Raw genomic sequence first — 13823 nt, forward strand, 5'->3', positions numbered from 1 at the left:
GCTTTAGTTACAAAACATGGGTTTGGGACAATACTGTTAAGGTGGCCGGGCTGTGGCGCTTGCACAGGGTCTCTGCTTTGTGAGTGAGCTGTGGGCAGCTTTCCCCTGCACCTGCAATCCAGCCCTTCTGCCCTCATACCATGTCACTTCTTGGTTTTACAAAGACAGCTACGTATCTGATGGATTATATAAATCAGGTCATATTCCAGTTGACCCATGGACATACAGTAAAGATTATAATTAAACATAACTCCTGCCTAAGATTGTTTAGAAAACTTGTGCTGACTTCTCTAACAATGTTCCAGAGAAAGCCAAGGCAGTTACTTGAGTAAACACTTTGTCTTTCTGTCCTCTTCATCCCACGTGTATCTGAACTGGTTTGTGGATTACACTTGCTTGCAAAAGGGCACCAGAGCAGCAGGGCAGGGATTAGAAAAGTATATCCTGGATTATAAATATTGTTCTTTCTCTGTCTTTCTTCTAGGTCAAAGTAAATATGGGGACTATTCAAGGTGGGCTAGAGGACCTGTTCAAAAATCTCTTTCAGGATGGCCTCCTGGTTCTTCAAAGAGAAAAGAAATTCCATTTTTGTGCTAAAAATATTGTATAAAAGCTGATTGAACAGTGAGACAGAAAACAGAGACCTGCAGCCTCTCTTTCTAACAGGTACTAAAGGAGACGCCCCAGAACCCCTCCTTGAACCTCCTGCCTCTCAGCACCAGAGGGACACAGCAGAGGCATTGGTGCCACCTTTTGTCCCCTTTTTTTCCCTTGGCCACCGCCAGCACGGCCCATCTGGATTAAGACATGAACCCAGCCCACTCAGTGCTGTGGGAGCCTCCTCCACACTCCGGGCCGCGTTGAGTCTCCTCAGTCAACAACACTGAAACACCAGGATGACCTTGCAGCAGAAGTCAATAGACAGCGCATTGTTTGCCCTGAAGGCTGTACAGTTCATACTTGCCTTAACCCAACTGCGTTGCACATTAGAGAAACTACGTGCAAGCTTTCTGAAGTTAACATGCTGCTGTTAATTCTGAACGATTTCTAAGTCAGTGGTTTTCTTCTGTTTGGTTTTGCTTTGTTTTCATGTCAGGGAATAAGGCTCTGTTGCTCCATGGCTCCAGAGCAACCAAGTAGAAAACTGCCAGCTGTCTGATAAGTGCTTTACTTTTGGGGCTCCACAATGGTCAAGAAATAGTTTATAATGATTAAAAAGAAAAATAAATAAAGAAATAACTGAGAACCTTTTGGGGTCAAGATGAGGAAAGGGGTAACAGAAACTAATAATTGAACCTACTGGAAATAAGCAGCAGAAACAGTGCTTCTTAATCCCGCTGGTTTTATTTATCGCACTGTAGGTGCTTTTATAGCTATCTCTAAACATCTTTTACTAACTACAGAGACATCTGCAGATTTCTATGAACAAAGGCCAACTGAATATGTACTATCTATGTTTACTCTTTTATATCTGATTTCAACTAAAAATTCTCTGTAAGTGAGCTTTTTTTTTTTCCTAATTGCACCATAAGGGATCCACATATTTTATTTCTTGATTTTGGTTGGAGAGGGCAGGGAGGGACTAGTTGAGTTGAAGAAATACTGAAGACCTTTTTGTGGTATATTTGGGGGATCTGTTGTGTGTTAGAACGTGTATTTTATCTTCCTGTATTATTGTGGCTGAAAAAAAACCCTCTGTGCTGTTACGTAGTTGGCAACAAGATGCCTTTGGGAATTTTGCTAGTAGGTCAATGTGTATATGAAATACTCTGAACTCCTAGGAACATATGTTTTATTCTACATCTGATCTGTACTTTCAAGAACGTAGATGGCTTTCACTAGGAAAACCCAATATTTTGCTCAGGTTTTTCAGAAACTTGGATTGTCATTGTTTCTTTGCTCAGACCTTGCATAGACAAACGCACGCACCTGCCACACCTGAGGTGACCATGTAGCTTTTGAGGGCAAGAGGGAAGGTCAGCGCTTGGAAATGCTCAAGGCAGCCCTGAGCAAGTCCCTTTTCCCTGCTGGCCAAACCCTTGCTCCAGCAGCCTCACACCACTCACCCATCCCTGTACAAGCCAGTGCCCTTTGCTGTGTCTGCATGGATGTACAGTGTCACAAGCAGCAACTCTGGACAATGACAGAGGAACAGGCATTCACCAGTGAAAACAAGACACGGGACATGTTCAGGAACTATACCTACATTGATTCAGTGAGATTTATATAGATATAGATATAGATAGATATATATATATGTAAGTGTGTGGAGGTGTGTGTATGTCTATGTATATAAAATACACAGGACTAACTATTTTGGGGGCTGCATCACCCAGGAAGATTCTGATGCAGTGGACCAAGGGTTCCCATCTCAGATACTGCTGGGAATTTCATGCATGAAACATGAATGTCCCCTAGGCCTGATCCTGTAAAGTATTCATTGCTGATTTGGATCTCAAATTTAAATTTTCATACTTGAGTACCTGAAAATATGAGTTCCTACTGGGTAGAGATGCTTTTCAACCCTTGGAAACCCCATGCAACTTCCAAGTGACAGGCTGAAATTTCCCATAACTTGCAAAACTAAAAAAGTTTCAACTTTTCTGTGGTCTTAAATATAGCAGATGTACAGTATTAAACACAATGAAGAGGTTTAAATGGGATGAAAATGTCATAACAGGTTATTTTATCTTTCCCTGTATACCAGTTAATCAAAATGATATTTCTATAAAAATCATTTTTTAACATGAAAAGAAACCAGTTTAGGCACCTAAGCAGCAATCCAATTTTCAGAAGATAATTTTTCATACCTTTCAGTGATTTCCCATGGAACAGCGGCTACTGGTAGTTAGCAATTTTAGAAGTCAGACGATTTAATGAAGTGTCTGCACGTAGCTTATAGGCCTGATTTTAAATTAGAAAATTTTGGCCTTAATTTCTCTGTGTCTTAGTCTTCCCATCCATAATACGGGAATAATATGTGCCTCACAGGCTTTTTGTGAGGTCTGAATTGTTAATGTTTGTAAAATGCTTAGGAAATAGGAAGCACATCTAACTACTATGGATTGCAATATAAATGTGTATTCATATATTACATATAGAGTAGATACACACACTCACATACACACAGTATATATATATATATATATATATATATGTACACACATACATACCTATATGAAGTTGGTATTCATAACCTTGCTTAAGTTGCAGTTAGAGCACCACCATTAAAAACGTTAGGACTGTTGACTACTCAACTAAATGATTAGTGGACAGATCTCTTCTGGAAGCAGTTTAGAGCACAGTAATGTGAGAATATCTGGATGACATTTTTGATTTGTACAGCTGTATCCTCCTCAAAATCCAGTAAAGAATGTTATTTTTCTAGGCTGGGCTTTTGTTATAAACTAAAATATTCAGAAGGCAAGAGATACAATCCAAATGTGTCTTTTTTCCTTTCTTTTTGGCATTTGTTAATTCTGAATGTATTTTTAACAAAAGTGATTTTTTTGACTTACTAGTGTAATTTGCATTTAAAAAAAATAAATGGAAAAATATAGGTTTCCAAGCTATTCATGGCCCCCTGCTGCTATTCAGAACTTACAGGAAACTCAGAATTACTCTTCCCAGCTGAGCAACAATGCAGGATAAAGAATCCTATTACATTTACATGATGACAATCCCGATCTGTGCAGTGCATGGATGTGACAGCCCTGAATAGAAATTGCCAGGTCATGACACCATTTTAACGCTGTCATATGTACCAGGTATTTTCATTATCACTGACACTAAAAGGTTTCTTTTACAAGGCTGACTGCAACAGACTCTACTTAGAAAACAGGACTGGTTTTTGCCCACTCATCAGGAATTTTAAGCCCATGATAGGTATAGAGTTGCCAACAGTGTTAAGTATTGCAAAAATAATACTTGTTAAGAATGAGCTGTGTAACATGGATATTTCCTCTGCATTCATATTCTTTTATATGCTATTTATTGTCCCTACACTGGAATGATGGAATCCTGTTTTAGGAAAAATGTTTATAGAGCTCACATATATTGACAGCTTGCCTGAGGTCATTTAATAAAGGTGGAGCAGAATTATATAAATTTTGAAATACTCAGTCATGCTCTCTTAGGATGACTCCTTAGAAAGAGAGTTCTTTCGTTAGGACTTTTTAGGTCTTCATAATAGTGCAAGTGATACTTTTCAGTCAGGTAAGGAGAAATGGTTTGTGCTCCACCTGCTAAATCTAAGTACTGTTGACAATATTCCACTGCTGCACAGCATTTTGATAAAGTGTCGCACAGTTATCTATTGATTGCTGGATGTCTCCAGATAGGAATGGCCATTAACTCAGTGTCTGAGGCCTTTCATCACTGGCATGCTCACCTTCCATTTGAGCACATTGATAGTAGACCAAGCAAAACTCCACACTGTGAATCACTCCACCTTGTAATATTTTCATTTCCAGTCCTCTGTTTTAGTTTTAAAGGCAAATACTATAGCCCCATTAATAGTCTATGTGTATGTATTGCTTGCTGACTGTCTACTGATGAGTAGCTGAGATGAAAGTGATGGACTTCTTGAATTTGTTCCCTAGCTATTCTGAATCTGGCTTTTTCCCAGCACGTGTGGATTGACAGCAGACACTAAAGGTAAGCCAGGTGTTGTTGAAGAACCAATACATAGCAGTACTGCAGACAGCACTGCGTCCACTGCTCCTTGGAGAAAGATGAAGACATTTGTTAAGCTAATTGGTCTGCTTCAAGCTATGTGCAGTATTAAATGCAATTACAATGCATAAAAGAAACTGCCCTTTAGACTGCAATTACTCATTCACATACAGAAGTGGCACAGCACAGAATCAGTAAAAGAGATTTTCCTCCTGTAGTCACCAATATGCTTCATCTCCTGACATGGATTGGAGAAATCAGCTCTGTTTGATCTCATGTCCTGACAAGTCCCTCTGTTCAGACCTTCAACAAGAGAAGCAATTACAGCTAGTTAAAGCTGAGACCTTGGCACAGCTGAGTGGTTTAGGAAGATACTGTACCAAATGTGAAGTTCTAAGTAGCACCATGCATACATTTGTTGCACATCTCTCTCCATACGTACAAAAGAAGGGTCTTTTAAAAATGCACTTTTCCTTTATCTCTCAGAAACCAATTGAAACAGATTATGTCTTTTACAAGTGTCTTCCAAAATCCTGCCAAGATCACAAAAGATCACTTTTTATTTTTCAATAAAAAGTCCAATAAAAACACCAATTTTTCTGCTCTCTTTTGAGTAGAAGACGTAGCTTTTGGGACTTCCAACTGCCTTGAGATTATTATTGTGGATAGATAGAAGCACTATGAAACATGAGAAACATGAGAATTAAAAAATAAATAATGTTTGTGGTCATCTCTGATTCAAAATTATATCTCTACAAAAGCCATGCTTCTCCATCCATCTGGATGGAGGAAAAGGGTCTTTATTGCCATCTGGTACCTTATCATTTTCCCAGCTTTGCCTTTGTCCTGATGGGAAATAGGTTATGGGGAGCTTAAGGTGAAGAGGCATGTTCACATCCAGCATGTGCTCTCAAAAAGCCCCCAGTTCTGCCACACAGACATTTCACACCTAGTTAATTTCTCTCTCTCTGTCACCATCTTCTCGTGCCATTCTCACTGTCTCTCTTCCTGAACACAGCCCCAAATACCCTCCCAAAATTACGTACTGCTCTTTGTCACACCCATTGCTTCCAACTCACATAAAGGTGGCAATGGCAGCCGTGGAGGAGTGTCACTGAGGATGGGTGCAAAATGACAAGAAGAGGAAGCACAAGGTTATGTACATTCTCAAAAAGCCCCAGACAGGGAGACATTTAACCAAATGTAAAGGTTGGCAGCATTACAGAAGCCAGGAGACGCAGCAAGCCCTGGCTGGAATCATAATTCCATTTGCTAAAGCTATAGCTCACTAAGTACAGAGAAAGTCATAAATATCCAGAGCTACAAAAGGCACAGGTGAATTAGAAGAAATTAATAAAAAATGTTTGTGAACACATTTACTGGATTAGATTCACGTTTCCTTTTCTCCAAGAATTTTCTCAGGATTGTGTTTTTCCCCCTTGCAAACATTTAGATAGTTGATTTCTTTGCATGCAGGTGAATATTTTGTTCCTAGGAGAGCACACAAATATGTGCAATTGCTTTAATTTGCATAGTATTTTCCATATTGATGCATCTGTGTGCATTTGTGGTAAATGTTGGCTCAGTTCACTCAGTCACACATACATGCACACATACACACACCTGTTATGTGGCTATATTTTATGGTGGAGATACATAACCACACACAGTCTCTCACCTTTTCTGCTTAGCTTTTCCTGTCCCTCCTCTCAAGATATTACAAGTCCTATGTGTTTATTTTCTAGACAGGGATTTGGTACACAAAAATTATTATTTCTGATAATTACTGGATGTACAAGCATGGTGCAATCTATGAATAGAGTAAATAAGACAGTCCTTTCTACAAAGGATTTATGTGATAAATAAAGCAAGTTAATGAGAACATTTCAAGCAGGAAAAAAAAGAAAAATATGATCTCACATTCCCCCCCCGCTGTTAAACTTCAGTTAGTCAAAGAAGTGGGTGACAAAAAAAATTCAGAAAAAGGAGAAGGTGATACAGTTATTTACAGCATTACATATAAGAATTAAGTAAAAGAATCAGCCAGCTATATCTTACTAGGATATCCAATTAATCTATGGTAGCTCCATATGGACATATTATATCTTATTTTACATTTTAAAGGCATTTAAAACAGTAGCTATGGAAGAAGTACAAACATCAAAGGGATTGCATATTGATGTAATCACAAAAGGTTGATGGATTGATTCAATTAATCAGTGACTCATTTCTAAGAGTTCTGCAGGGATTTATTTACCAAACACTTACATTGTTTATTTTGCTCTCTGGACGGTTTGTATAGTGTCATTTTTCTTCATTATTCTTCTTGTTTCATTCATCAGTTTCTGACAAATGTTTTCATGCTGATATGTGGCATGTTAGGCATGTAAATTGTCTACACTTACTGATTTAAAGCAGTGTACTCCAAACTCTCAGGATCTGAGAACTTTTGTTTATTTCCCTCAGGTCCTGAGAAACACTAGCCATCTATAATTAATATAAAGATGTGTTTTCCATTTAATCTTTGCTTTTAGTGTCTGCTCAACATGGCAAAGATGTAAGGTCTTTTCTAGTGTAACCTCCTGCTTAAACTTTAGAGAGAAACTTACTAGGAAAAACATTTTGAACACTCTTGACAGTAAATAGAATAACTGTTCCCTCTTTGGTTTTCCTTATGTTTTGTAGTTCAAATCCAGGAAAACAATGCAAGAATGTTTTAAGGAGGTCAGCACTTTCACGATGGTTTCCATAAGTTTAGATAAGATTTTACAAGGGCAAGAAGTGATAGGACAAGGGGGAATGGCTTTAAAAATGAAAAAGGGAAGCTTAGGTTAGACATTAGGAAAAAATGCTTTCCTTTGAGGATGGTGAGGCACTGGAACAAGTTGCCTGGAGAAGTGATGGATTCCCCATTCCTGAAAGTGTTCAAGGCCAGGTTAATGCTGAGCGAATTGGCACAGACAGGAAAACAAGGGCAACCATCAAACCACAGCTGAAATGCAAAGACTGTATTTATTTCATTGTCTTGCTTACAATGCATTCCGAGCAGCAGAGACACACAGGGACACAGGCTCCATCCTGCTTTAATTCATCCCAGCAGGCAGCAGCAATCCAGTCTAGTGAAAAGTCTCCCTATTCATGGCAGGGGTTTTGGAACTAGATGATCTTTAGGTTCCTTCAAACTCACATCATTTCATGGTTCTATGATTTTCTCTTTTAATGTTGTCGCATGTCTTTCAAAGTCAATACATAGAGATGGCCAAATTTGGACAAGTCACAGATTTCAAAATGGCAGATATTGGGCATAATAGAGGTCTGTGAAAGATGAAGAACTGAAACCAAAAGGAAACCATTCTTTGAAAGTGTTGAGTCTCATTTGGGCAAATATTTTTATTTTAAACTCTCAGGAACCCTAAACAGCTTTTTTTTTTTTTTTTTTTTTAAATTAACATATTAATTGCATGCATACATGCAGCATGGGTGTGATTTACAGGCATCTTCAGCAGTGGTCAAATTCTTCACTTTTAGGTGGCTAGGAACAACTCCTCAGGAAAAGTGAAAGACCATAGACCCAGTGACAAGCGCCCTGGCAGTCTGCATCATGGGACAGCCCTTCCCCAATGGATTTAGAAAACTCCACCCTACCTATTAAACCAACTGTAACAGACAGATGGAGACAGGCACCTCTCAGTGATAGCGGGTGACACACACAGAAACACAGGACGTTCCCTCTGAACATCAGCAAACTCTTTCTTACTGTCAGAGTCACCAAGCACTGGCACAGATTGCCCAGGGAGGTGGTGGGGTCTCCATTCTTGGAGACTGTCAAATCTTGATTGGACTTGGTCCTGGACAATGCTCTGTAGGTGGCCCTGCATGAGCAGGGTTGCTGGAGACAACAGTCACCAGAAGCACCTTCCAGCCCCAACCAATCTCTGATCCTGTGATTTGCCTCTCATTCAAGCTATATTTTTTCTCTGTTGGAAATACTCCTAGCATCTCAAAAGGACACAAAAATCATCCTTTTTAGTCTGAGGTAGTCTTGGAATTAAGCATTGGGGTGAACAAAACAGGTCTGCATATTAAGAGAGAAAAAACCCCCATCAGTTTCTACAATGCATTGATTATTATTTTTCCCTTATTTGAGTCTCCTATAGTTGGCCAGTTGAATGAAATCCCATCTTCATTAAGGCCAGTGAGAATCTTGCTGATTGTTTCAATGAGATTTCAAGATCTCGTACTTTGTGATTAAGATGTCTGAATATTTGCTATCCTTGAAAAACAAAAACTCACAGCCGTTATCCTCAATAATTTTTAAATGCTCTACAAAAATTGAGATTGTTTTTTTCCCTTTTCATGCCCAGCATTTGTGAAACACATAATCTGGTGATATAAAAATTTTATCTGTACTCTTTTGTGCTGACCCATATAACTTGCTCATTGCCACATTTGTACCAGTAAAATCTTTCCATCATTCCCGCTCCTCTGTGTATTTCATTTCATGTAAATGAACATCACCTGGGGTATTAACACCCTGGGAGGCTTTCTGCAAAACATGAGCATTAGGGAGAAATCAAGACATTTGCATAGCTATTTAGCCAATGTGATAGTAGGAATCTGCTACATAACCTCTTTTCCCTTTATAAATACATGTTAAATATTAGTTGTAACCAGAATTCTCAGTGTATTTCACATCCTTCTTGCTTCTTGCTCAGTTGCACAGAGCTCCTCAGACTTGATAAGATTTCCATTGAGCAAACTAATTCAGCAGCAGGGAGATTTTTGCACATAAACAGAAAGAAAAAGCACCACCTCAAAAGACAGTCTAATAATATCCAGTGTTTCTAGAAATGCAATTCTTTTGCCAAAGGCATGTCTCAGTCTGGAGTTTCTCCTGTGCAAAAATGCTTCTTGTTCATTAACTTACAGCCTGAAATGCAGCTCCTGGCAAAACTCTGTCTGGGTGAGACTCCCACCCTGACAGTCACTGATGTCTACAACCCATGTTCTGCACTGTGAAAGGATACAGATGAGAAGCTAGCAGTACTCTTTCAGGGCTGTTCCCTTGAGCTTGTCCTTCTCACACCTGATCATTGAGACTGTTGCCCCCCAACAGTCTCAGTTGTCATGGCGCATTGAGTTATTGAGCTGAACCACTGCTGAGTGCCAATTAAAATTAAGCAGGGTCTCTACATCCTCAGTGGAAAAGCATCCAGTGCTCCAGTGGTGCTGTGCCACCTGAGCAGGGGCAGATCTAGGCAAAAATGGAGTAGGGAATCCTTCAAGCAGGGGCAACCAGGAAGGGCAGCAATATCTATGTCCCTGCTCCCAGCTTCTGTCAGAGCCCCAAAAACTCCCACTCCCTGTGTTGGCTCCATCACCAGTAGCGCCCAGAGCTGACCAATGGTATCATCCAAGAGGTCCCATCCTCCTGGCACCAGCAAGAAGAGCAAGTCTGCATCTGGAGGAATCATTTCCAAAGTCTCTGTTTTAACTCAGATCATGTCTTTCTTGTAAGAGAAGAAATCAGACTTTTGTCCGGCTACAGCTTTTTATAATTGAGGTGGCAAAGTCCTACCTTGCTTCACTTTGCACTTGGTAAAGAGCAAGTTCAGTTAGAGGAGGTAGTTTTGGCAAACAGGGACAATGCTCCAATTTTTTTGCATTAGGAAAGCTATAGTTCAGGTATACTTCTGAAAAACAAACTATAGGTAAAAAAAGATAATTCACTGTTTGAACTTGAACATATTCAAGCTTCCTTTATCAATGTGAAGACACCCTGAGTCATGTGCAGGATTATTTAGTGTCATTACTTCTATGAATGCTTATTGATTATATTAAAATTAATACATATTACATGTAGAAAAATCAAAGGAAATAGCAGGAAAAACTGACATGAAGGTATTCTACTGTTAAGTTAACCATCAGGATCAATCTCAAAAACTATCCCCAAGTTCAGGTCTATAAACCACTTACACTACAAAAAAGCTTCTCAGTCCTGGAAGTCATACAGTTATGGCCAGAAGCTCTGTTAATCTCAGGCTGTTAAAATATACTTAAATGACTGCCTGGTGACTGTCCCAGATCATCTCCCAGTCCTATTGCCTTTACTCTCATTTGAACTCATAAGGTCTCCGGGTTTGTGAAATGGAAGTTCCTAGTTCAATTTTTGTCCCGGAATTATTTACTTTTCATTTGTACAGTCCATTACAGAACCAGGAGAAAGAGACCAGGCAGATTCCTAGAAGGACTTGCAGGCATGTATAACAAAGAGACTTTCAGTGGAAATAATGATGGCAAAGAGCTCCTCAGGCTGGGCCTTCTCAAACATTTTGGGTCTGCTTGCATTTGTAAAGAACTGGAGCCCAAGCCATTCCTTCAGCCACTTCATTTCTGTGGTGTTTGTGAGGAGAGTTATCCTCAAACCAGACCCCCAGTTTCACTGAAAGTCAGCAGATCTTAAACTCTTCTTGGGCATTTAGCTTCTTGGGCCTTTTTGAATATTCACTAATGTTTATTTTTATTTTCAAACTCCTCTGAAGTGGAACAAAAGGGCCTTTGAAAATCAGTGCCTTGTGATTAGACTCTGTGGACAGGTACACTTTGCTCATCAGGCTAAATAAATTCAGTAATTTGATTCAGCCCTTGAGTTTCAGGTCTCCACATGTACTGTACTCTGCTAATTTCCCTGTGATTTTTCACAGCTTTTATGAACAAAGAAATATAAACTTCATCCACATCTGCCCTGATACTGAGTTCCTGATATAACGGATGCATGTCAGTAATAACAAAAATAGCTGATCTGTGAAAGCCCACGCTCTGTGACAGTTTGTACAATAATTTTTTACCCTCAAACTCCATCACTTCAGAATCCCTGCCTCTCCCATCTGTCCTAAACAAGTGGGAGAGGCTTTTTGCTAGAAAATGTACTTTTTTAAGTACCTCTCTGGAGGAGAGCATAACAACTCTGCCTTAAGAAAAATGCTGTTAGTCCTTCCCGTGTGTCAGAATGGAAGCTGCTACTAATTATAACTAAGATCCTGTCAGTTGTCTGAATTCACTGGCAATTCTCATAAGATCCTGAAGAAAGTGAGTAAACACATTAACAGGAATGTGCCAGCAGCAAGTCACCACAATTCCCTTCCCAGCTCTCTAAAACCTATTGCGGGCTCACAGCAGCAGCAGCAGCAGCAGCAGCTCTGTGCCACAGCCCACGGAACACCTGGGGCCAGTGCAGGCAGCCTGACCCAGGCTAGCAGCTGTCTCCAAACAGGCACATCCATAGCAGGACTGCAATGCAATAGCTGACAATCTTCTTGACAGGTCTGGAATATGCTGGAGATTTGGACAACAGTGGGGAAAATCTGTCACTCAGGCTCTTTTACCTAAGGAGCTAAGGGAGAAGAAAATCCCTCAAGTGGAAAAGGGTGTGCATTAAAATGTGGCCCCAGCCTCCCTGGCAGTTTGGGCATACTGGGTTATGCCATGTTCTTTGTTGAATCCAAAAGAACAGAAATCTTTCTGCTGAAACACCAGATGCTGTTAATATTTCTATAGCGCCAAGTCTTCCCCAGGGACTATTCCTGCAGCCCTGGGCACACAGGACACATGCACAAACCAGAAAGGACTGGTTCTCGTTAAATAATAACCACCTTTGCTATTGGGACCCCCTTGTGCCTCTCTGGAATGTAAATAGCCCTTCACAGGAGCAACTGTAAAACACACCCATCCAAAGATTCCTGCATTTGCTAAAAGAGCACAAAGGCAGCTTGGGGAAAATAAGAACCTGATCCAGTTCTCAGTAGCAGAGCAGGTTAAGTATCCTCCTTCTTCAGGGCTTTTTATCATTATTCGTAAGTAACAACAGGTGCAGTAACTGATTTCTTTTTTCCAAAATACACACCAATTCCTTTTTGGAGAGGGTTTGAAAGATGGGATTTTTCAAGCCAAATGCAACCCATGGAACCACTCTGCTGGGTGACAGAGCACAGCATCTCCCTTACCCTTTCTGGGGTTTGATACAATTCACATTCCTGCACAGAGGGCAAGAGAAGAGGAGGACAGGGAGAAGAATAGAAAAGATTACCAGACATTGAAGAATGCAGTATATTCAGCAAAAGCTTAATGAGATAATCCCATGGTAACCGTCAGGTTTTGGCTTTTGTGCACAGCTATCTGCAGAAATGCTACCAGCACACGGCTTGTTTGCTGCTGACACTTTCTGTTAAAGAGGGAGAAATCCGTGAGGAGGTCTGGATTACCCACAGGCTTGGCAAGAGGACCTAAATCTAGGGGCATGGTGTGTGCATGGTACTCTATTGGCCTGGAGAAGATGGTTTCAAGGTATCTGGCAGTATGTACTGCAGCCGTAGCATGGTATGGGGAGTTAAAATTTAAGATAGGGAGCCTAAACTGATTTTACAAAAATAGAATTTTTTTTCTTTCTCAAGGAAGACCTGACAGCTTTTGTAGAGTCAAAATTTAAATAAGCAACTTCAGAATCCTTCAACATTTTTTACAGCATTTATAGTATTTTTTTTCCCAAGTAGCAGGTACCATTTAATATCAGGTACCAAGTAATTTAATAGCTGTCTGAGTGAAAATTCCAGAGTCTTTTCTGTTTTATTTCTCATTTTGAACAGCCTAACTTCATTTTAACTTCCATCCAGATTAGTGTCAGGCTTTGGTCTTGACTGCTCTGAATGTAATGAAAATCAACAGTGTTGCATAGGAACAAATTACTCACCCATGCAATGACAGACTCAGAACAAAGGTCCTCTTCCTATTTCTCTTGGCTGTGACAGCTGACAGTGCTGTCCTACTGCACTGGCATCTGGAACAAGCAATCTAGGATCAGATTAGCCTGAAAGAAGTGTAACAGGATTTCAAATTAATGAAAACTTAAGAAACCTTCTTTTACTAGGAACACAGGCTTGGCACATGCTGATAGTGACCAAGAAGCATTATTTAAGGGTTACTCACAGTTCTTCTCTTGAAAAAATAGTGTTACAGATATGCAATGTCTGGCATTGCTGCAATACAACTGCATTCTGTCACATGAGGTCTGCAGATGCCAGCCCTCACATTGCTGTAGGTGAACTCCAGTGGCACATTTAGCTCGGGACTTGGAGTCTTAATGCAGCACATGG

General features: G+C 40.0%; 1 protein-coding gene across 2 annotated transcripts in view; it reads left to right on the top strand.

Annotated features, from left to right (window-relative positions):
* NKAIN2 (sodium/potassium transporting ATPase interacting 2) overlaps positions 1 to 9150 on the top strand; it is a 525151-nt gene extending 516001 nt beyond the window's left edge. The window contains exons 7-8 of one of the 2 annotated variants that reach the window (XR_010439542.1): positions 485 to 4656; positions 8203 to 9150. Coding sequence is in view for 1 of the 2 variants with exons in the window: in XM_064707983.1 (XP_064564053.1) it covers positions 485 to 494 (10 nt within the window). In the remaining variant the exon portion in view is untranslated. Of the gene's footprint in view, positions 1 to 484 lie in introns of both variants that reach the window. The other variant, XM_064707983.1, reaches the window with a different exon arrangement.
* Positions 9151 to 13823: the final 4673 nt, after the last annotated feature.

This window comes from Zonotrichia leucophrys, chromosome 3 (genome assembly GCF_028769735.1).
Source record: "Zonotrichia leucophrys gambelii isolate GWCS_2022_RI chromosome 3, RI_Zleu_2.0, whole genome shotgun sequence".
In the NCBI taxonomy this organism is placed as follows: Eukaryota; Metazoa; Chordata; class Aves; order Passeriformes; family Passerellidae; genus Zonotrichia; species Zonotrichia leucophrys.